The following is a 24,301-nucleotide window of genomic DNA, read 5'->3' as shown; positions in this document are numbered from 1 at the left end:
TATTATGAATGCCAAACAGATCATTAGTTGAATGTGCAAACTCAGTAATGGCCACAGCTCTAATTATTTTATTTTGTATTCGTATCAAAGGAAGCAGATTGTTGTAGTAATCTCCACACCAACAGGTGATACCATATTACAGTTATGAATTTACCCAAGAATAGTATAAACATCTTAAGAATGCTGCAGTCACAAATTTTTTTAACATAATATATTCTGTTAATTATGAACTTCAACCTATTTGTTAATAATGTGATGTGGGAGTTCCATTTCATATTGCCATCAATGTGGAGGCCCAAATACTTGAGTGATTGTTTTTTTTTGACCTAAGCTACCGTTACGATTTTAGATATCACTACATTTTGTTTCATGCCATTTTATGGTTATATAGTGATCTAACTTATCTGATAACGTGAAGTACGTATATCTTGTTTTATTGTATTAATTTTAAGAACCATTATTGCTAAACCACTTATTTAGTTTCAGCATATCATGGTTAATCTAATTTTCTAGATCTTCAAGGGTCGTTGCAGGGTATACTAATGTGGTATTATCAGCGAACGATATCATTTTGCCAAAAAGTTTGTATTTACACAACAGATCATTAACATATATTAAAAATAGGATGGGTGCTAGCACCGAGTCTTATGGGACTCCATATTTTATTATTTTTGATGCGCTATTGAATGTGCCATAGCTGGTATATTGTTTTCTATTATTCAGATAGGATTTGAACCAGTCTTTAATAGCTCCTCTAATGCTGTACTAGACATTTTCAGTAGTAGTAGCTCATGATGAACACAGTCGAATGCCTTAGATATACATAAATTGCCCAAGTTCAAAAGATTTATTAATGATATGTATAAAGAACTTTGTTTTAACTTATGTTTAATGATAATATTTAGTTTCTCAGCATTTACATGGTCATATCCCATTTTTTCCCCTTTTTTAATCTGACTACTAGACTCTTTACCTCATCTTCATTTACTGTGTATAGATACATGGAATTCTTAATCCACGAAAGGTGACTTACATACTTTATCCTCTTCGTGGGATCAAAATCACAACTACCATAGATTGTAAAGTGGTTGTTCATTTCATTAAGTACAACAGTGACATCATTGCACTCTGGGAATTCATGTGTTTTCTGCTTCATATTGCCAAATTATCGTGTTAATTAACCATCACAATGGTCATGTTCAAACATTAGATTGCAAGGATTCTTCCTATGATTATAATGGCTTTTCTTTTGTCCTTACCATATTTTTTAGTTCATCTGTTATCCAGCATATGTGAACATCCTTTTCCACAGTAACTCTTATGTGATATTGCAATTTTCTGTCTGCATATTTGATAAATTCCTCATATAACTGACCTAAATCTGATAGATCATTTTGTGGCAGTTGATAATTTTTTATGTAATTCTCAAATTTATTATAATTGGTATATCAATTTCGAATTTTTCATCACTACCTGCACAGCTCATATCAGCACTATTAGGTAATGATAGATTCAATAAAATAGTGTGGTGATACCACAGATGATACCTCATAGGCCATTTTGTTTCTTATGAATATATGATCAGTACAACTTACTGAGTTGTTTGCTTCTCTCGAATTGCAATCGATGTATGCAAGAAATCCATGTGTAGATAACAGATTTTTATGTTCTTCAATTTTGCTATTATTCTTTATAAATCCAAATTTATATTCCCCCCCCCCACTAGTATGACGTTTTAAGGTATTTAAGACATTATTTAGCTCTGATAGAAATATATCAACTGGGCCATCTTGTGCATGGTATATATTCAATATAAGCATATTCGTTAATGTATCATAAATCATTACCGTTTCAGCACTATGCATATTTGATCCAGTTTATGAAAATGAAAAGTATTTTTCCTAGCATAGAGAATTAATTCACCTGAATGATTATAATCATGATAGTCATAATACGTGCTGTAATTAAAGAGAGAATAACAATTTCAATGTGTTTGATCCATATTTGATTTCTGTGAAAAGTAATGTTAAGGTTAAATTATCAAAATTTGACTTAATGACCTAATATTTGCATGATATAAGTTGATGTTCTTGGAAGAATTTGTAGTATCAAAAAACCTTTTTATAGAGGTTGGATTATATAGTTTATTCAGACTTAATCTCATGCAATTTTTTTGTCAGTGCCTTCTGCCATGATGACTGCCATTGGATAATTACCTTTGATTTTATAAGCTGTTTGAAGTATGTGGGATTGCTGAACAGCAAATGGAAAAAAGTATAAGCTGATCTAGCAGCTGCACCAGAACAACCAAACATCAAAATCAAGAGTCTTCATTTTGTAAACAGTTGTAGCACCTCACAAAGTACTGGAAGTGAATTATACACAGGAGACTAAATGGGCCTGTAAAGAACTTGATGAATCTGTATAAATTACACATTTTTCATAGCGTTTTTCTTTTACCTGCATAATCTCTATGGCATGCAACTCTGCTGTATAATTACTGCAATATGATTAACAACGTAGGATTAGGGTGATTTGAAATTAGTCGATATAAACATGTACTCCTCATTTTTATCATTTTAAAAAGTGATTTCCTACTTAAATTTCACCAAGTGAAACTGAAGCAGCAATTCTCAGAAGGATTAATATTAGAGAAAAGTAAGTATCCATCACTACTAGATCTTTCTGCCTATCTCCCTATAGACTATGATCTCACCAGAACACAAATTAAAACACTAAATAGGCTCCTTAAAAAAAAAAAAATTACCTCATGGTCTGTGGAAATTATAAACAGATTAAAACCTTATAACTCTATACATCCCCCTCCCCCCTTGGATGTGTGAACTACCAAAAATACATAAACAGAATGTGCCATTATGTCCCATTGTGGATAGCACTGATTCAACCTACATACAAATTTAGTCAAACATTTAACCAAAGTGCTCACGCAATATACCGGCAACACACCTTCACACACAAATAACTCAGAACACTTTAAAGCCAGTATATTAGAGAAAACCTCACACTCCAACACACTGACATAATGGTCAGTGTTGATGTCTCTTCCTTATTCACCAATGACTCACTCAAAGATACTTTAGACCTCATCCAAGCCATATTTCCTCCCAATATCTCAGCCCTATTTCAGTTCACCAAGAACTCAGGCTATTTTGTTTAGCAAAGAAAATTTTACAAACAGATAGATGGGACTGCCATGGGTTCTCCACTCTCTCCATCCCTGGCCAACTACTTTATGGAAACCTTTGAAGAAAAAAGCCTTAAGCTCTGCCACACAAAAAAACCACTGTCTGGCTATGCTACATGGATGATGTGTTCTCCATTTTGTGGATGGTCTTGATACATGCCACAATTTCTTAACACACCTAAACAATCAACATCTCAGGATCCAGTTTACGTTGGAAAAGGAAAATAATAATAGTCTCCAAATCATATATATTCTGATTACACACCAGCCTAAAGGATCCCTGGCATTTTTTGTTTACAGAAAACCTACACATACAAGTAGATATGTTCACCAGCAGTCATCCCCCCCCCCACTACAACAATATGGGATTATAAAAATCCTATATAATAGGGCAAAATTAATCTGTTTGGATAACATAGTTCTAACTACTGAACTTGACCATATCCTTAACACTTTCTTAGCCAACTGCTACAATTCCCCCCCCACACACACACACAAGAAATAATAAAACCATATAAAAGCAATCCCCCTTCCCTTCCCTCCCTCCCCCTCTTACTCAAAATCCATTACCATTCCATATATATATGCAGGACATATCCGAAAAATTAACAAAATGGTAAGGAAATATGACCTTACAACTAGTTACAGATGACATAAATTGGCATCTCCTATCTGCTCCTTTACCAAGACCATACTGTGTGGTGAAGAGACATCCTTCCAGAGGTGCTTCCGTTTTCATAGAACATCTAGACTGGAAAGTGGAAAAATATTCCAGAGGAAGGCAAAGGCAAACTACCTCTGTACCTTGCCAACAACATTCTATGAATACGTCAATGTTGCTGACAGGAAAAGGGAGGCTCCCTGTTTCACAAGAAATCACAACATTGGAACTTGGAATGTTAGAAGTATGAACCAAGGCAAGATAAAAATAAAGATGGAAATAGAGGGCAAGAAGCTGGATATACTGGGAATAAGTGAACTTAGATGGACAGGAATGGGCCATCTTCAGTCAGGGGACTATATAGTATATTACTTAGGACACAACATAAGTCGTAAAAATGGAGTATCTTTCTTACTCAGGAAAAAGATGGATAGGTATGTATTGCATTATAATCCAGTGAGTGATAGAATCATTTCTCTCAGTCAATGGACATCCAGTTGAAACTCTGCATTTGAATGCAGAGTTTCAACAGACCATCATACAGGTTTATGCACCCACTACAGAGGCACCAGAAGAAGATAGAGGATTTTTATGGCAAGTTACAAGAAGTGATAGATGTAATACCAAACCTAAATTTATGGCTACTTATTGGAGATTAAAATGCAAAAGTGGGAGAAACTGAGGAACAAGTAATAACAAGTCATTTTGGTTTAAATATTCATAACACTGCAGGGAAGAGACTAGTTGAGTTTTGTGCAGAGAATTCTTTATTTGTTGCTAACACCTGCTTTAAACAGCACAAATGAAGATTGTACACACGGATATCCCCTGAGGGGACAATACAGAAATCAAATTGACTATATACTTGGACAAAGAAGATAGAGAAGTGCACTTCAGTCTGCAAAGACTTTTCCAGGTGCAGACTGTGGAACAGACCATGGATTATTATTGACTATGATACATATGAAATTACAGAAACTGAAAAATAACACAAATGTCAATCAGATATGATCTTGAAAACATACCAGCTGAATACAATATTAGTATACAGAACAGATTCAACCCACTCAATTTGTGTGAAAGAGAACCAGATGAACTAGGAAGAGATTAAAGATATAATTAAAACAGAACCAAAGAAAAATATTCCAACAATTTGTAAGAAGTTTAAATGGCTGTCAAAAGATGCCATCAAAACTGCTCAGTGAAGGAGGAAAATGAAGGCCACAGGAAATTTGCAGATAGTACAGCATTTGAATGCAGAGTTTCAACAACAAGCTAGAAGAGACAAGGAAAAATACTTTAACCAGGAATGCCAACAAATAGAAGGTGAAAACAAAAAAAAAAAAAAAAAAAAGAAATCTTTTCAAATAGATCAGGGAACTGACAGGGAAGTTTAGTGCCAAGGTGACAACATTGAAAAGTAAACACAAAGAATATCTTACAGAAGCTCCAGACATCAAAGAAAGAAATATACAGAAGCCCTTTACAGAAAGGACTCCAAAATTTCTGAGAAATTTGAAGAGCAGGATTATACATAGCAGCCAGTTCCACTGGAGAGTGAAGTGAGGTGGGCACTGCAACAGCTATCCAGTAAGAAAGCATCAGGAGGAGGTGGAATACCTATTGAGCTGCTCCGAGTCCTGGGAGAAGAGGCAGTTAAAATTTTAACAGCTCTATGTCAGCGAATTTGGATCACAAATGCATGGCCTAGGGAATGGAAAAAATCAGTTTATATACCTTTATTGAAGAAAGGCGATGCAAGAGAGTGCAAATATTACAGAACTATAGCACTGATTTCTCATGCAAATAAAGTCTTACTTAAGATCATTCAGAAAAGATTGGAACCATTCATGAAGAGAGAAATGCCAGATGAACAGGCAGGATTTCAAAAAGGCAGAGGAACAAGAGATCAGATCACCAATGTGAGATGGATAATAGAGAGAGCACAGGAATATCAAAAAGAGTGTCTATCATTGTTTCCTTGACTATAGTAAGGCTTTTGACTCTGTAGATCATGTGAAACTGTGGAATGTGTTAAGAACAACAAAGTACCAGAGCATTTCATTATCCTTCTGAAGAATCTTTATTATGAACAAGAAGCTACTGTCTGAACAGATCTTGGAGAAACTGATTATTTTACAATAAGTAAAGGGATACGACAAAGATGTATTTTATCTCCATACCTGTTTAACTTGTACAGCGAATATATTTTAAGAATGATAGGGCTGGAGGAGTCTTCAGTTGGAATTAAAATTGGTGGAAGAAATATTAATAATTTGAGGTATGTGATACCACCTTGCTAGCTGAATTCAAAGAAGATTTGGAAGAACTTATTATGAAAGTTAAAGAAGAAAGTGCTAAATATGGCCTTAAACTTAAGCTCAAAAAGACAAAAGTTATGGCAACATGTGAACTTAATGATTTTGAAGTATGGGGAGAAAATGGAAGTAGTTAACAATTTTGTGCTCCTAGGATCCCGAATTGATCAAGATGGTTATTGTACTGAAGAAGTTTATTACTCGGAAAGAAAGCAATGACAAATTTAAGCAAGATCTTTAAAGATAAAGATATTAGCCTTGCAAAAAAAATCAGAATCATGAAAGCAATGGTATTCCCTGTGGTACTGCATGGATGTGAAAGTTGGACCCTGAGAAAGAGTGAAAGAAGGAAGATAGATGCATTTGAATTATGGGTTTGGAGACGCTTACTAAGAATATCATGGACTGCAAAGCTAACCAATAAATCATTGATAGACAGAATAAAGCCAGATCCCTCGAAGCTATGATCATCAAGCAAAAATTGTAATACTTTGGACATATTATGCAAGCAAATGACAGTCTGGAGAAGATGATGATGCTTGAAGAACCTTCTTTGATGGAAGCAGGAGAAGAGAAAGACTAAGAATTAGATGGGTGGATGGAGTTAAAGAAGCAACTGGAATGCGCTCGGAAATTTTGAAAGATATGTCCAGACACAGATCTGAATGGAGAGTATGTTCATAGAATCACCAGGAGTCGAAAACGACTCAATGGCAAATAACACACACACACACACACACACACACACACACACACACACACAAAAGAAATAACTATCAAAGTAGTAGTTTTTATTTTCATGATTAATACATTGTAACCACAATGTATTAATCATATCTTCTTTAGCTGTCGGAATAATATTTCGAATATTATTCCAACAGCAATAAAGATCGGAATAATATTCCCCGGTTATTGTTTTACCCTTTTCAAGATAATTAATAAACAAAATGCCTTTAGCATCCCAAAACACCGATGCCATGACCGTTCCTGCTGATGGAACCTTCTTTGGTGCTGAACAACCGGCTTCTGTCCACTGTTTTGACTGCTGTTTGGATTCTGGTATGTAATGGTGAATCCAAGTCTCATCCATAGTAATAAATCGACGCACAAAATCAGTTTTATTCTTGTTAAAATGCTTCAAGCACTGTTAGGAGATTTTCATGCAAGTGCATTTTTGATCTGCTGTGAGCAAGCGTGGCACCCATCTTGTGCAAAGCTTTTTCATTTGCAATTCTTCATGCAAAATATATCCCATACATTCTTTTGAAATGCCTATATGAGCAATTTCACACACTTTGACTCACCGGTCATCCAATACCACATTGTGCACTTGATCAATGATTTCTGGTGTTGTTACACTTTTTAGATGTCCTTCACGTGGATCATCTTCATGGCTGATATGGCCACGTTTAAACTTGGAAGCCCATTTCTTAATTGTCGAAAATAAACAAGAAGAGTGCCCATAAACTTTTATGAACTTCGAATGAATTTCTTTTGGCGTTAAACCTCTTTTACAAAGAATTTTATGACCGCGAAATACTCAATTTTATCCATTTCAAGGGATATAGAGAACACTTTTGCTTCAGACAGCTGTATAAAACAAACTCTTGTTAGAATGACTTGCAATTTCACCTGGATGCTTACAACAGATGTACAAACTTTAGAAAAAAAAAAAAAAATCTTGCTGATAATTTTGCCAACTTTTCAGAACCACCCTAGTATATTTTGTAAAATAAATTGGTTGCTTGCTTGTCAAGAAGCAATCAATCTGTAGTAATCATATAGCTGACATTTCTCTTGCAGCTTAATTTTTTAAACATATTTAACAATGGCATAGTAGTTTGCCAAAAAAGAAAAATGCACTGAACTATATTTGGAAGTTTTATTGGGATGAAAAATTAGAGGTTCCTCTATGGTACAATCCATTCTTTTTATCTTTCCTTGCAATCCAAGCTTATCTAATGTATATTACTTAGATCAGTTAATGAAAACTTGGCCATGGATTTGATTTAGTCTGAAATTCCTCTGGACATAAATGTAAATTTCAAAAATAAGAATTACACAAAACACAATTTATAGTTTCGTTAACAAATACATGCATTAAAAAAAATACCTCTTGGATTCGACTGTTATTTCCAGAAGTGTCTTGCATTTAGAAGGAATAAGATTTAAGATCCTGCTATACATATTTTTAATACCTTCTTGATAAACAGTTTTTTCTGTAATAACCTATAAATATTCATAATTTGAGATATTAATTAAAGTTTTAATTTATTATTAAACCAAAGAACAGTGATTAAAAATTGAAAACACTAAGTTTTTATAACTAAAAATTTCAAATCAATTTTCAATTCTGCTGAACTCTATTTTGCTTCAGTGACGTCTGTGGATGGAGAATATGGTTAACATTTATATCTAGTATATATTCCAGATGGACAGTGACAGGTGAACAATTATTTTATGAAGTTTAAATCTTTGGTAGTTTTGTGAGTATTATACTATACTTCTTCAGGAGGATGAAATATAAACTGATGTTACGCTGCCCAACTTAGGAACAAGCAACAGTGATACAAAATATTTGAAAGAGCCTGGTCATCATCAAGCTACAGACTACCACAAGAACTGTTTGAACTGGACACTATGACATTACTTGAACAATGCATCGACAACATCATCTTCAATTTCTAAGATAAATTATAAAAATGGAAAAGCAATGCACTTGCCACTATTTCTTTTAGCCAATTTGTTATGGAATCATTTGAAACATGAAAATGAAGGGATGATGCATTCATGCGATGGCTGGCTCAGCAAAGCAACTATATGACTTTATAAATCATCTTAACATTCATACCCACAATAAAGATCACTATTGAATTAGAAAAACAAATCCTCCTTTTTTTTCTTGGACATTCTTCTGGAGGTCTCCAAACCAAATAAACTTAGCTATTCAGGTCTCACCACCATCCATTAATTTTTAGAATGTATAATACCAAAAAATTGGTGTTATACATTCTATGAGATAGGGCATATAACATTCCCAGCAGAAGGGAGAGAGAGAGAGAGGCCATGAGATGGAATACCTAATTCTTATTTTTCCAAAAAATGATTGAGAACATTCATGTGTCCTATAAACACATGGACAGAAGGAATAGGAATATAGAGGATCATTATTGTTCCCTTATAATTTGCCAGGCACAAGATATCACAGATACCACATCAAGAGAGAACAAGAAGTAGCTTTCTCTCTGCTAAATAAGATATCCAGTGTCCTTTGATCTCTAACATATCTCCATTCACTGCTCAAAAAACTGAGAATATATAAGATCACTCGTTCACATGGAATCTACTATGCACAAGTTAAAACATGTTCAAGGATATGTCAAAAAAAAGAAAATATAAATCAGCACTACCAGCACATAAAACAAAGACCAATCAAGTACAATAGCAGCACACAAGAATGGCATACACTGATTACGATTTCTTCATCAGAGTACTTAAACAGTCATCAGAAATGTTAAAAAAAATTCCACATCAGTGCAACAAAAAACAAGATATGATCCTATATTAGGTTTGGTCATTTTTCATCAAAAATACGATGTGCATAGATCGCAGATGCTCTAATCATCTAGCAATATGATGCCATGATGAATGGCAGAATATGATTCTGCCATCAATGCTATCTATTCACCCTCCTCAATTTTTATCTCAGAACTCTTATCTTGGTCTCTGGTCACTGATTAACTCTTATTTCTAGCTCAGCTCTCAATTACATAAGTTAAAACTGGTTTGAAAAGTGTCTTTTATACAGCTAATTTCTCTCTTATTCAATATAAATTTATTCATTTGATTCCCCACTATACTAGCTTTGTCAAATCTTTGTCTTCTTCCTATTTATTTTGCAGTCTTCAATAAAACTGTGCTAAATAGCTGAAATATTTGACTGACATGTTAATAAGTTGTCTATTTGAGAATGCAGGTGATATTTACCACATGACTACATATTTTACATAGCTTCTATCTTTTTATTGCTGATTTGCATGCCAAATTTGTTACCACAGTTATTCAACTTAGTTTAGAAAACATGAAGAGTTGTTACTGAATTTATTTAAGAGTATATTATCATCTACTTAAAGTAAAGATGTGAGGTTAATATCTTCAATTTTGGTATCAAGTTTAGTGCCACTTTTCTTCAATCCTTACTTGTTCTGCACCTTTTACATCAAACCAGCTCCCTGTACTGCCAATAACACACACACACACACACACACACACACACACACACACACACACACACACAGAGAGAGAATCTGTGTATGTGACACATCAGGAAAGCAATTTACTGTTTTGCTAATTGAAGTACAATTACATGGTGATGTAACGTAAGTTGATTGACACGCAAGGGTCATTGTTTTGAAGGTCTGATAAATAGTCAATTAAGGTATGTGTACAGGACTCAAAAAAACTGTCCACTCACCTATGGTGAGCAGATTTTTATCAGCTGGCAAGTAGCTGGTAAAAATTCAGACTGGACAAAATAGAATTATTATTATTTTTTATTTAATAAAAAATCTTTCTAAACATTTCTTTAAGCTGAAGAAAACACAGAAGGATATGCATAATATAAAGGGTCATTCATGTAACAAAAAGTTATGTAAGAAATTATAGTTTCCAAAAAAATTAATGTTGTTTTTACTGTTCTTCCTATTCTTATATTATTTGATGATTTCTCCTCTTTGGAATGGTTCTCATAATGGAAATATTCTCCAAACAACGATATAGCATCCATCACTTTATGGAACACCTACTAACTTGTTGGATTTTGAGCAAGTACATTTTCTTGCATGGCGAATAAGATTCTGCATAATTTGTCAACGTGTGCACGCGTGTGAGCGTGTATTCTACTGTTCATTTTATACAAGGAATGATTTAAGAGGGAATACCCATTTGTTGATTTAGAGCAACAGTTAATAAAAGAGATGTACAGATTCTTCAAGCTAATCTAATTAGACTGGTAGCCTGTGGAAAGAATAATGGCCGATAATTCAGTGTCTAAGTATAATGTGATACATTCTGGGATGATGCACTCAGGCTGCATGGAATGGAAATGCACTACAAGAAACTGATTGGGGGTTAGGGATTTTGAGATAATGGTGGACAGAGTTGAAATGTAGAGAACATAGTGCAAAAATGGACAAAATATCTCAAATAATCACTTGGATGATGATAAACACACTGACAATAAAGAACAAAGAGGTTATTATCACTCGTTAAAAGGCTCTGATCTGTATACATATGAACTATTGTGTACAGATTTGGTAGCTGAGTTTCTTAGGAATGAAGAAGTGGTGGAGAAGAACCAGAGCCAAGTGACAAAAATGGTGACTGCTTTGTAGACTACTCCTATGAGAATAGACTGAAGGTTTGTGGGTTACACAGTTTAGCTAAGAGGCAGAAAAAAGTAGAGATATGATAGAAAGTTATAACTGACAGAGGGGATAAGTTACAAAAAATACAGCGGATGGTAAAGAAATTTTCCAATATGCAACTGGATGAAAGTAACCCCTGAAAATTATGAGGAATGTGGTAAACATGGAAGTAAGGAGTCAAGTTTTTGCTCGAAAAGTGTAAATGAGTGAAATAGGTTTCCAGTCAGTCATGAGTGCTTTGTTAGTGAGCAACTTTGAAAGAGATATCAATTGCATCAATAATGTTTGATGTGGTCTTCCCATGATTGAGTCACTTTTCTCATGTAGATATTTTAATGGCAATTTCAGCCAACAAATATTTCTTGCCTAGCAACTAAATATTTCAATCATTAGCATAATTAATCCAACATTAGATTTTCTACTAAGCTAAAACAATGAAAAGCTTACATGATATTAAACCAAATGTTGGCATTTAGTGAAATATCTGCATATGGCTAACAATGACAACCATTAGCACAATACCACTAAAATTAAAAGATGCAATTTACTAAATGGAAGGTCATGAACATCCCCACTTATGGAGTCTATCTTTTAATAAGTATGCATCTTCAATAAGCGGTATTATACCATGGTAACCTTTCCGCTAAAGACTGTCATTGCTCCTAAGCTATATGTAGCAATCCTATAATAAAAACTTTCATTTCAATTTTAATGCCATCTTTTTTCTTAATTTAGTTTGAAGAAGCATTTCAGTCATTAGTGGAAATTTTTCTGTACATATTCTTCTAATGACAGAAAAATTTCCACTAATGACTGCAATAGTTCAAGCCATCCCTCATTTGCTTAAATTATCATTAACTTAGGATGTTAACTATATACACACTTTCAATACAGGGAGGTTTTAGCACTGCTTGATGACTTTTCAACATAAGGGTTCAATCTATTTAGCATTAAGAATCCAAACAGACCTAGAAAAGCTCATAAAATATACTATAATCAATAGCAATATAGTGATGGATCTTGCTCCACCTTTGCTCCGAGTTGCACTACCAAGGTGTTGACTTACGCTTGGACTCGCCGATAGTTCTTTGGCATGAAACTCTTAGATTTCGATCTCCGAGTTTCATATCCGTCTTTAAAAATAATGATGGATTTATTATTCCCCTTAACTTAAATATATAGTAGACCTAACATGGGATTGATCTTTCAGTTACAGTTAACTTTACTATAGCAAACTCATAAGTACCAAAGAGACAGTTATATCAATTTCCTTTAGAGCAGTTGTAATCAAACTTTGACTAAGTCTTATCATGGTGGGTGGGCCTCAGTATAATGGTATGAGTTATGGTGACATTAAATATGGAAACTCAAACTTATAGAAGTAATTTTAATCGATGTAACCCTCGCGTAAGTGTCAAAGACACCTTCGTAAGGTAACAATAAAGTCTTAAATGTTTCCAAATTTTTGATTGAGAACCATTAAGATATTATATCATGCACATCATATATATATTCCACTAAGACCTCAGCAAGAACTGAATTATATCAAGTCTGCCTTTTTGAAAAATGGTTGTAATGAGACTTTTATCAAGAAAGCTTTTAACAGCTAAAGCTGTTTGCTATTAAAATGATGAGAGGCAGATAAAAAGTTGGTTCAGTAAGTCTGAAGATAAACTATGTATGGATGTTTGGCCAGTAGCTGCCAGTGTTCTTAGAGGTTTAGAAGAAAGAGGAATGATTCTAGTGTAAGCTATCTACTTTTTAGTGATATCAAATTATCTTACATTTTTGATTTTAGCAACATCCGATTAAAAAATATAAATAAAAAGGAAAAGTTTCAGCAAATATGTAAACATTATCGTAAATCATTACATGTTGTTTACACATAATGCTGTTTTTTTTTTTTATTTCTTTCTGTTAGTCAGTTTAATAATGCTTCATATGAAAAAAAAAAGATATAGCTTATGTGAGCAGTTGCAAATTGTTTAATTATATTCATTGGCATCAAACTAGTAAAAAAGGTTCTACCTCAAATTTAGTTTTATTTCTATAATTCGAAAAACTTGACGGGAGAAGAAACTAAGTTTTGATGCCATTAAAAAAACCATAGCCCTATTTACAAGCAATTATTTTGCTTTCATTTCTGCTGCCATGTTTTACAATGCTAGGTAGTTGTGTGCTTGCGCAATGTTTGCAGTTCTGAATAGGAAGTTTGATATCTATCTATCTACTCTATATATATATATAAAAAGATAAGTCGAAATTTGTAACATTTTTATGTCGTATTTTTGTCTTACCAGCTTACTGGTCCAGAACTGGGGGGGCACCGTAGGTGCCCGAGCCCCCTAGTGTGTGTGTGTGTGTATACATATACACAGTCATCCCTCGACTTACATCAGGGTTGCGTTCCATCTGGCAAGACATAAGTCAATACATGAAATAAACAGAATTATAGGAGGTAGGAACATAACCGTTATAAGTATACTGTTCATTTTAATTTTTAAACCTAATTATAAAACTCTACTGTGCGTTATTGCCACTATAAAACAGGAGAATAATCACCCAAATCTTAATCCACAATCACATCTTCATTACCTTTCTTATTGGAAGGACCAGACTGCAGCTCTTCTGGTGTAATTGTTTTCTTGATGAAAACGTCCAATGTGCTTTGCTTATTCCTCTTCTTCTTTTCATCATAAATTTGTTTATAGCAAGCAAACGCATCATGTACTTTCCTTTCTACTAATAAGTAGCGTTCAACATTGGGGTCCATTATAACAGTCAAGATACCAAGCTATTTTAAATAAAATATTCTACTTATTCTACATTTACCATGAGTTGCCTTGGTCTTGCACTACGTGCAGGGTCAGCTAGACTTGCAACACTTGCAGGCGCAAACTTGACTTGTTTGTCTGTTTGCATACTTGGGAAATCAAGTAAAACCAGGTTTAAAATAGCTTGGTATCTTTAACATTTATTATACCCAAGGTAAAATACTTTCTACATTTATATCTCCTCCAGAGATTTTTATTTAATAAGGTTAAAACACCTTATGGTAACTTGTTCTGGTAAAATACTTATATGCTCTGTATTACTAAAATCTTGGTATTTGTAGCCTGGCTCCCACTGATGAGACCTCAATAAAGGTCGAAACCAGTCTGGATAGTGGCCCCTTGCCTTTAATACAAAGCATCATACATCTCCTCCAGGAGATGTGCTTTGCATTAAGGGTAAATATTAAGATTAGTGATTAGAGCTTATTCTACTTTTACTATGAGTTGCCTTGGTCTTGCACTACGTGCAGGGTCAGCTAGACTTGCAACACTTGCAGGCGTAAATTTGACTTGTTTGTCTGTTTGCATACTAGGGAAATAGAGTAAAACCAGGTTTAAAATAGCTTGGTATCTTTAACATTTATTATACCCAAGGTAAAATACTTTCTACATATATATATATATATATATATATATATTACAATATTTTCAGTGGATCTAAGCTGTAACTATCCTGTATGATGTCTTTTAGAATTTGTATTGCATCATAAAATTTGTGTGGCACAAATATCCTCACCCCTCAGTCAGTGCAACTTGTAAATTATCACAATGTTTTCTTAAGGTGTCCTCATCCATATTAGAAATTTCCTTGAAACTGGATAAAAACTGAAATATGTTAAAAGTTACTTGTCAAGAGATCAAACATTTCAGCCAAAGAATTAATAAAAGTGTCCACAATTAGAAGAAAAAAAATGTAACTTTAAAGTTAGATCAACTGCCACTTCGTCTGAACATTCATAACAAAACAATCTTTTCTTACATCCACATAATATACTGCTTTTGAACTCAGGAGAAATTTCTAAATCTAATGCTAACTCTTTCACTAACTCAAGTACATTAAAATTTTCATCCGATCTAAATTCTTCAGTAATTAGTGACAAGGGACAGCTATCTCTGATTGGCTAATGGTGGAGACCAAACTGCCCACTCAGTCTCCAAAAAACTAGACAGGGTTTAAAAGTCTCGCATACTCCCTATAAGGAAATAAAAGGCATTAGCTTATTTACTAAAATAAAGAGCCAAAAGACTTCAGTTTGGTATTGCAAAATTATATAAATCAAGTGGATATTAAATCCAGCATTATTTCAAAACCTAATGTAGAAACTATGAAAGTTTTGTAAAGAAGCTGGCCAGAGAGCTTACGGGAATCCAATCACCGGCATTTACAAGATGCCATAGCATGGACCATATAGAAGACATGATTGCTTATCCACGCATCCATATATTCGCCTTTTATTGGTCCGTTTTGATAAGGTTTCACTCTGACAGCTGTTTCGAACTGGTTGTTTCTCCTCAGACACCAGGCACTGTTTAAGTAAAGCACATCTCTAAAAATTAGGCAATCCCCCAGACTACTCCCTATGAGTGACCGAGAGATCATCCAACTCAGAATTGGTTCTGTTCAGTGACAGGCTCACCCTACCACTGAGCAGAACTTCTCATATTCCAGGGAAAAGGCATTCACTGACATGGCCCTGAAAGAACCCTGCTGGAAACACCAATCCCCAGAGAATCAAATTGCTCTCGCAAGGCAAAATCCCCCCAAACACCAAAATCACCCCTCAGCAGGAGTCTATTTAAGTAAATGTCCTCTCTAAAAATTAGGCGATCTCCAGATCACTCTAAACAAGTAACTGAAGGATCGTCCATCTGAGCACTGTTTCCACTCAGTGACAGGCTCACCCTATCACTGAACAGAACTGCTCATATCCAGGGGAAAAGCATCCACTGACAAGTCCCCACCTGGGCCACACCAGAAAACACTTTCCCCAGAGACTCAAATTGCTGTCTCAAGAGAAACCCCCGCTGAAATCTTAAGCCCCCCCCCCCTCAGCAGGAGCGAAACTCAGAAGAAACCTTAAGAGAGCAAAAACTCTCATTCAATACTAAGGAACTCTAAGTGTTGGAGAGGTGCATTTTTCGTAAGTGATAAGATCCACCAACTACAGTAAACCGCAACTACCATCATCATCTACACCAACGCCATCTACTGCCCACCACCACCACCAATAGTATTTTCATAGACTATCACAAATATTCATACCCAAGGTGGGATTATAATGCACAGCTTTTGGCTGGAGAGTGGATACGCTAACCGCTCGACCAACCAGGCCATTTTACTCACTGCATTGATCCTACACAAAATTCATACCAGATTATAAGTGAACACAAAAATCCATAATCTTTCATTTTCAAAGCTAATGTTTTTGCTTCATATTTTGTATTATTGTTATCAATTTGAATATTATCACCACAAAAGAATCTAAAACTTCTCCAATATTATATCTAAGTGAATGAAGAATGTTAATCCTCACTTCCCATCTAATATCTGATAATGTTTTAAGTGCAATTTTGGTGTACCTTTTCAGTACGTTCCATAGTTTAGTCAAGCACTAAGGAAATTATAAATTTCTTGTATAGCTTAAAAAAAATCACTGTTTCAGTATTAACTTGAGCAGCATCAGAGATCACCAAATTTAATGTGTGTGTGTGCGCCGCACGGGACAAAGAGTGCTCAAGGGTTAATATTCGATAAGTGTCTCTGAACGCCGCTGTGTTTTCCTCTCATATTTGTCCTGTTATCATATCCTTGTCTCCACAAATTTTTAATATCTAAAATTTAAATATTTTAATTTATCTAAGAGGTACTTGGATCCTTCAGACTTTTTGAGAAATTTAGTTAGCTGCAGTTTCTGTTTATCTTTATCAAGTTCTTTTGCCGCTTTTCTTTTTTTATTTGCAGTTCTGGATAATTTTTTCCATCTCCATTATGCCCCAATTTATTCTGAAATAAAAAATCTATTGAACAAAAAATTCGGTAAGACATAAAAAATAAATTTAAAAATAAAAAAAATGAAAATAAATACTTAGAGAGGCATAAACTTTTCACTGATTTGTAAAGCCTTTGGTTAAATTTTGAATCTACTTACCTCAGTGTGAATTAACTACACATTCACTGTGTGTTTTAGCAATCAACAGTTTGATGATTTATTTACAAACAATGCGTGAGATTCTGTTTTCCAAGAATGCAAAAATGTCACTTCGTAATAGAGGCTAAGTTGGATACAAGTACACGCCTCACGTCCTAACTGACAAATGCGTGCTGCATGCATGCGAAAAAGAAAGTCAATAGTGTAAGGTGCCCCTCTAACAGACCCTGCTCGTTTACTGCTTCCGCCAGCTGTACACGACACAGCGAAAAACAACCTGCAGTTTTTATTAAATGTTATTAAAAGTCGCAGTATTTATTACAATATATTTAGTGCATATCCACATTTGATAAATGCTTATATTAAAACGTGTTTTTATTTTATATTTTCTACTTACTTCAGCGTCCCGATGCAACGCATCATCTGCTTACTGTGTTAAGCCGGCCCTGAACACTGGAAGCTCTTCCAAATGCTACTTTTGCATTTGCTAGTTCTGGAATTTCATAGCTCATCCAGAAAACTTTGCTTTGTAGGAGCTGTGATCATGAGATTTCTGAAACAATAGAAAAATTAACCCAGTTTCATTCCTTTTTAGAAATTAGGACTCTTCCCGATGCAAATGAAACAAATTTGCAGGTGATCATCCAATTCCCAGATATGAGATATATCGTCCATAGTATATGCCTCTAAAGCATATGTGAATCTTTCTAACCGAAGAGACGGTTTTTTTTCGATTAGAAAACCTGGGTTTGAAACCTATGTAGTACTATGAGAACTTTCATTAGGGCTTTTCAACTGGAAATAAGTTAGAGAGTCTCATACCGAGATGATGGTTTTTTCCTACCAGGAAGTCATGTATTTCAACAAACAGGCAAAGCACTGGAAAATAAACACACAATGTACTTGCCTCATAGTTGCTTCTGCCATAATTCCAATCAAAACAAAATTATGGCCTTAGTCTATTCAATCATTTTCCTGAATGAGACAACTAAGCTAGCACAGCCAACTGGAGAGGGTCGCTGCTTGTTTTTTTACTAAGTGGCTTCAGATTAGAATCTTCAATACACACAAATGCTTATGAAGACAGGTGGGTAGATGAATTTGTTCTGTAAATAGCATAGTGCAAGGTCATCACCCAGTTTATTATTATTATTAAAATCATGTTTAGTCTTATTTCTGATGTTAATTACATATAGCATTCACGTGTTATAGATTTCCTAACATTTGTGGTTGTGGATATAAAAAATAGAAAAGTGTTTGCACCTAGAGGGCATGTGTCCTGATGATCCTCTGTCTATTTTATCAAAAAAAGGTACTATTAGCGACTTCCAGAGGAACAATATATTATTCATATATTTATATATGTTTTTCGAATTCCTAAACTGGAATCATTACACTCAGCCAAGTATTGATAGAGATCAATACATGTAATCTGGAAAAGGACTATTTCGTTAGTACATATATTGAAGTGGAGGGGGGGGGGATTTTTCTAGATATGCCATCTGCTCTTTTTTCCTTGAAAATCAACAAAGAATCTCCTGCTAAACAGCAGCTACCTAAATACTTCCACTGGCTGTTAGCTGTGCTGTAAATTTTGACTATAAGTCATCTAAGATTTAGTGTGTCATATGCTGCGAATACAGCTCTTGTTACTAACCCCCCCTTTCAAATCCGTTCTGAATCAACTATATTAGGTTTAATACTTGTCCAGTGCACAATTTTCCTGGTCTAAATCCTGCCTGTTCTTTTATCAGCACTTTCTCTATTTTTGGACTTAATTTGTTTAAAATTAACCTGTCATACAGCTTCAGAATTGCATACAGCTTCAGAATTGCTATATGCAATTCTGAAGCTGTAGGCCTGTAGCTCTTTGGAACTTCAGTGGCATTTCTTGGTTTTAATTTAGGGCATTTTCTAGGTTCTCTTTAGTAAATGGTGATCTGATGATATTATTTTCTGAATTCCTAACTTTTTTAATGTAATCTTTAGGTATTTTCCCTTCAAAACTCGGTTTACCATTCAGAGATAGCTGAGTTGCAATTTGGTTTGCATTTATATCAACTGCAGTTGCTGTGTTATGGGGGCCACCAGATAATTTTTTGAGTAAGAGCCAGGCTTTCCTGCTACTGTGTTTCATATCTAAGCTTTTAATTTTCTCTGCCCATTGTTGACTTCTTTATTCAGAGAGTGCTGCTATAAGTTCTTCTCCTGCATCAATTGTTTCTGACGAAAATGGACCTTTATCATATAGGTCATAACATCTTTCATTGTTCTGTAAAACTTGAAATATAACATTCTACAACCTCTGAGGATATGCCTGGTAGTAGAACATCTAATAACTTTGGTGAACTTCCCATCATTTTCTGATCTAGGTAAAATGTTGGATAAGTTTATGTTTAATTCTCTTGAGAACTGTTCTCAGTTAGCTTTTTTAAAATTAAAGCATCTTCTAAGTGGGATCTCCTTAGAACAGACTGGTGAAAAGACAAAACATTATTGGTCTATGTTGTGAAGTTGGGATTGGTGCAAGTACCTGTTTATTGCACAGATTAGCTATTCTATTACTAACAAATCCAAAGTATGGGTTATATCCTCTTTTCCATCTTCCACTATTAAATTATTTTCAGCCCACTGTTGGACTAAATCTCCATCCTAATTTGTTTCACTATAACCCCACTGCATGCTATGACTGTTGAAGTTGCCTATAATAATAGCAGATTTCCTTTGTATCAAATCCGGTGCGAACATTAAGGATGTTAGCGAGTCTATTAGAGTGCAAAAGCAAGGTGAAAGAATTGATAGTAGAAACAGGAACGAATGATTTGAAAGGAGACAAAATGGCTATGAAAGAGGATTTGAAGGAACTACTTGAGGTAGCAAAAGAGAAGAGTGAAAGAGTTAGGATGGTGAGTCTGTTGCCGTGGTATGACAGTGAAGAGTACAGGAGGAGGGCAAAAATTGCTAATGACTTTATGTATGGATTATGCAGGAGGAGTGGTGCGGAATTTGTGGACGTGTAGAGTGAATTCGATGGGCGAAAGGATTTATATAAGATGGATGGTTTACATTTGAATGGATTTGGTGTACGGAGACTTGAAAAGGTGTTGTTGAATGAAGTGGAAGTGGATGTGCAAAATCAGGGAAACTAGCGTTATTAAGGGGGGGGGGGAAGTTGATATGCAGACTTTAGGGAGAGAGTTGAGTGTATGAATGTGTGTAATATGCCCGAGCGAGTAAGGAGGACAACAAATCAGAATGGGATAGTTAGTATAAGGCATCAAAATAGGGACGGGACAAATGGGCTTCTGCAATTCATGTATACTAATGCCAGAAGTATTAGGAACAAGAAGGAAGAATTTTTGGCCTTGGTTGGCACTTCCAGGATACAGGATATTGGAATACAGAATATTGAATGTGAGGGGTATAGTGTGTTCAGGAGTGACAGGGAGAATAAAATGGAGGGAGAAGTGTTATTGATGATAGCTGATGAGCTGCAGCCAAGGAGAATAGAAATTGAACTGCAGGATAGAGAAAAGAGCACACTTGAAGCTATTTAGTGTGAGATCGAGGCTAGCAGAACAAAATATATAATTGGGTGCTGCTATAGACCAGGTGATGGAATAGATGGTGGAGATTGTATGCATAAGCAAATAGAAGAAATGAGTGGAAGGAGGGTAATTATTATGGGAGATTTCAACTATGGTAACATTGATTGGAAGGAGGAATTGGATTTTATGCAGTTATTAAGGGATAACTATCTGCAACAGCATGTAATTGAAAATACTAGTGGTCAGAGAGTGTTTCACCTAGTAATTGCATCTGAGAATTTGGCTGTAACAAATATGACCACGTTGCCACCAATTGGTGAGAGTGATCATAGTCTTGACTTGGAGGTGGCTAAAGGTGAGGAATTTACAATTAAAACAGGGTACATGTGTAATTATCGGGCTGGTAAGTATGACAAGCTTAGGAGTTTGATTGGTTCAGTGCCATGGTATGTAAAACTGCAAGGGCTGGATGTTGATAGTGCATGAGAGGCAGTTAAGAAGTGTTTTCAAGAGGCAATGGCTAACTGTATACCTAGAGTCCGAATAATAAATCAAGTAGGGATTAAATGGATGAATAACACTATTAAGCTTGAGCTGCAAAAAAAACTGTGGAGGGGAATTTAAGGAGAAAGGTGACCAGCTGGCACATGAATGCTATAAAGTGCAGGCCAGAAGGGTAATGAGTATGGTAAGAAAAGCAAAAGCAGATTATGAAAGAACATTAGCCATGCAGGCTAAAGAGAATCCCAAACAGTTTTTTCGATATGTTGCAAGTAAAAGAAAAAATGTATAACGGCAGAATGATTTTAAAGAATGCCGATGGTAGAGAGTTAACTGAATCAGTTGATATAGTGGAATTACTGAGCGAGCACTTTGCAAGAGTATATCATCCAGGTGGTGACTCTGCAGGAATGAAAGAACGAACAGCTTATACGGGAATTGTGGCGAAAAGTCTATTACAAAACCTCAATGTCAATACATATGTGGGATTGGATGGTATACCAGCTCGTGTCGTACATGAATCGGCTAAAGAATTGTCAGTGCCCTTGACCATTTTGGTTAATTTGAGTCTTGGGTCTGGGTTAGTCCCAAGGGGGTGGAAAGAGGGGAAAATAGTTCCACTGCATAAATGAGGTTCCAAGACTGCTGTTGTAAATTACTGACCGATCAGCATATCAGGAATCATTGTCAAGGTCTTGGAGAAAATAGTCAAGAAGAAAATACAGGATTGGATAGATGAAAATGGGATACTGTATGGGGGAATAGCATGGTTTTGTGAAGGGTAGATCATGCCTCAGTAACTTGCATACGTTTTATAACACAGTGACAGCTGAACTGGATAAGGGTAATGGGTTTACAGTGATTCTACTGGACCTTGCTAAGGCCTTTGACAGGATACCACATGGAATTCTAATCAGTAAACTGCAGTATATGGGGATGGATATAGGGTTGGTGAGATGGATAGGAGGGTGGTTGATGGAGAGATATCAGAGAGTGGTTTATTCAAGAGTAGAGTCAAAAAGACTGCCTGTGACTAGGGGTATGCCACAGGGTTCTGTTCTTGGACCACTACTGTTCAATTTGTTCATTAACAATATAGGAAAGGATCTGAGAGGAACAGTTCATTTGTTTGCTGATGATGCAAAGTTGGGTAGAGCAACAGTGAGTACACAGGATGTCAAAATTTTGCAGGATGATTTGGCTAGTTTGAAGGACTGGGCTAAAGAGAATGGATGCCAATTTAATGTTGCAAAATGTAAGGTTATGCATTTTGGGGTGAAAAGATTAGCAGCAGTATATCACATTGGTGATACAGTACTCCAGGAGATTGACGAAGCCAGGGATTTGGGAGTGTTGGTGGATAGTGGACAGTCTGCTTTCCCCTATAAAGTTTGAAAGGTTTGGGGAATACACTGTTACACCCTGATATCTCGAGAATATAGAATTCTCAGCTATCATAGTGTAACATGAAGAATAAATAAAATAAATTAAAACCCTGCATAAAAGATAATAGTTCAATTAATTAAAAGAAAAAGAAAGATTCTTGCATTCAATAAAATATATAAAATATAAAGATTTTTGTTAAACTAACTAACAAAAGAAAGAATATATTAATATTGTGATATGATTTAAATGAGAAAAGTCAAACAAATAAGACAGAAAAGGATTAGTCACAAGAGATGGTATGTGAGAGACTAGAGATTAAGTTATTAAGTAAGTTCATAGAAAATTTTTGGAAAGGGGATTAAATTAGAGGCTAGCAAAGGAAAACAACAGACTATTGCTCAGGGCCGATTCCCGGATTGAGACATCGTTACGGGCTCGCCGATCAAATGACGTTTGGCAGAAAAACGCCACCCTAATTGGTCGGCGAAGTAAAAACAAGTAGGAGGCGGAGAAAAGAAGTTAGAAAAAGTGCCGTTAGGAGAGCAGGTATAAAAGGGATGATCCCCCACGAGGCTTTTTTTGGTTTTGGTTTTGATTCTGTTCCAGAAGAGTCCTTCGTGAGCTCTTTCGTAGGGATTTCACAGCGATTTCCTGAATGGCGAAATAGGGGTTATATCTCTGGTGTCACAACATGGAAACGAAAGTGAGCGGAATTTTGGTTCCGTATTTCCTATGTGAGAAGCGAAGAATGCCATATAGTCGAGGAAAAGAAAAGCATATGCTTTGTGATCCAACTTCAGTGACATCTACGAGAAGAAGAAAGAAGTAAAGAAATCGATGTCCACGTGGCGAGCTGCACAGCCGATATATAGATGATTCAAAGTGTGTTCAGAGTTACGAAAAGTTAAGCCAGTGTAAGTCTAGTTCAATTCCAAAAAGAACGAAGGAGAAGCAGATTATCGGTGAGGTTATATCAAGATGGTTCAATCAGAAGAAGGTAAAGGTCCATATGAAAATCCCAAGAAAGAAAGGTACTGTAAAATATATCTAATGTTAACTAAAATTTTGTCTGTGATAAGTATCATTATTCTAATACGGAACTGTTGAAGTGACCAAGGAAATTTTATACTAGGACTTTAGTATCTGACAGAATATATTAAAAGTAAGCTGGCTAATGTTATGTGAAAAATTAAGTGTCCTTAGAATTTTGCACATCTATTGTAATGTATAGGAAAGTTAAAATGTCATAGTTGTGTGTGTTTATGCAAAAAAT

The 24,301-nt window shown here is 35.2% G+C and overlaps 1 protein-coding gene across 3 annotated transcripts in view; it reads right to left on the bottom strand.

Moving 5' to 3' along the window:
- The window catches only part of Cog2 (conserved oligomeric Golgi complex subunit 2), a 437,003-nt gene that overhangs the window by 224,251 nt on the left and 188,451 nt on the right, over positions 1-24,301 (bottom strand). For all 3 annotated transcript variants that reach the window (XM_090399142.1, XM_090399141.1, XM_090399143.1), the window contains exon 8: positions 8,298-8,413. In XM_090399142.1, the coding sequence (XP_090255268.1) occupies positions 8,298-8,413 (116 nt within the window). The remainder of the gene's footprint in view (positions 1-8,297; positions 8,414-24,301) is intronic.

The sequence above is a fragment of the Typopeltis vanoorti genome, chromosome 10 (genome assembly GCF_054136105.1).
Source record: "Typopeltis vanoorti isolate ZY-2024b chromosome 10, IOZ_Tvanoo_1.0, whole genome shotgun sequence".
Lineage (NCBI taxonomy): Eukaryota > Metazoa > Arthropoda > Arachnida > Uropygi > Thelyphonidae > Typopeltis > Typopeltis vanoorti.
This window is presented reverse-complemented; position numbering and strand designations above follow the sequence as displayed.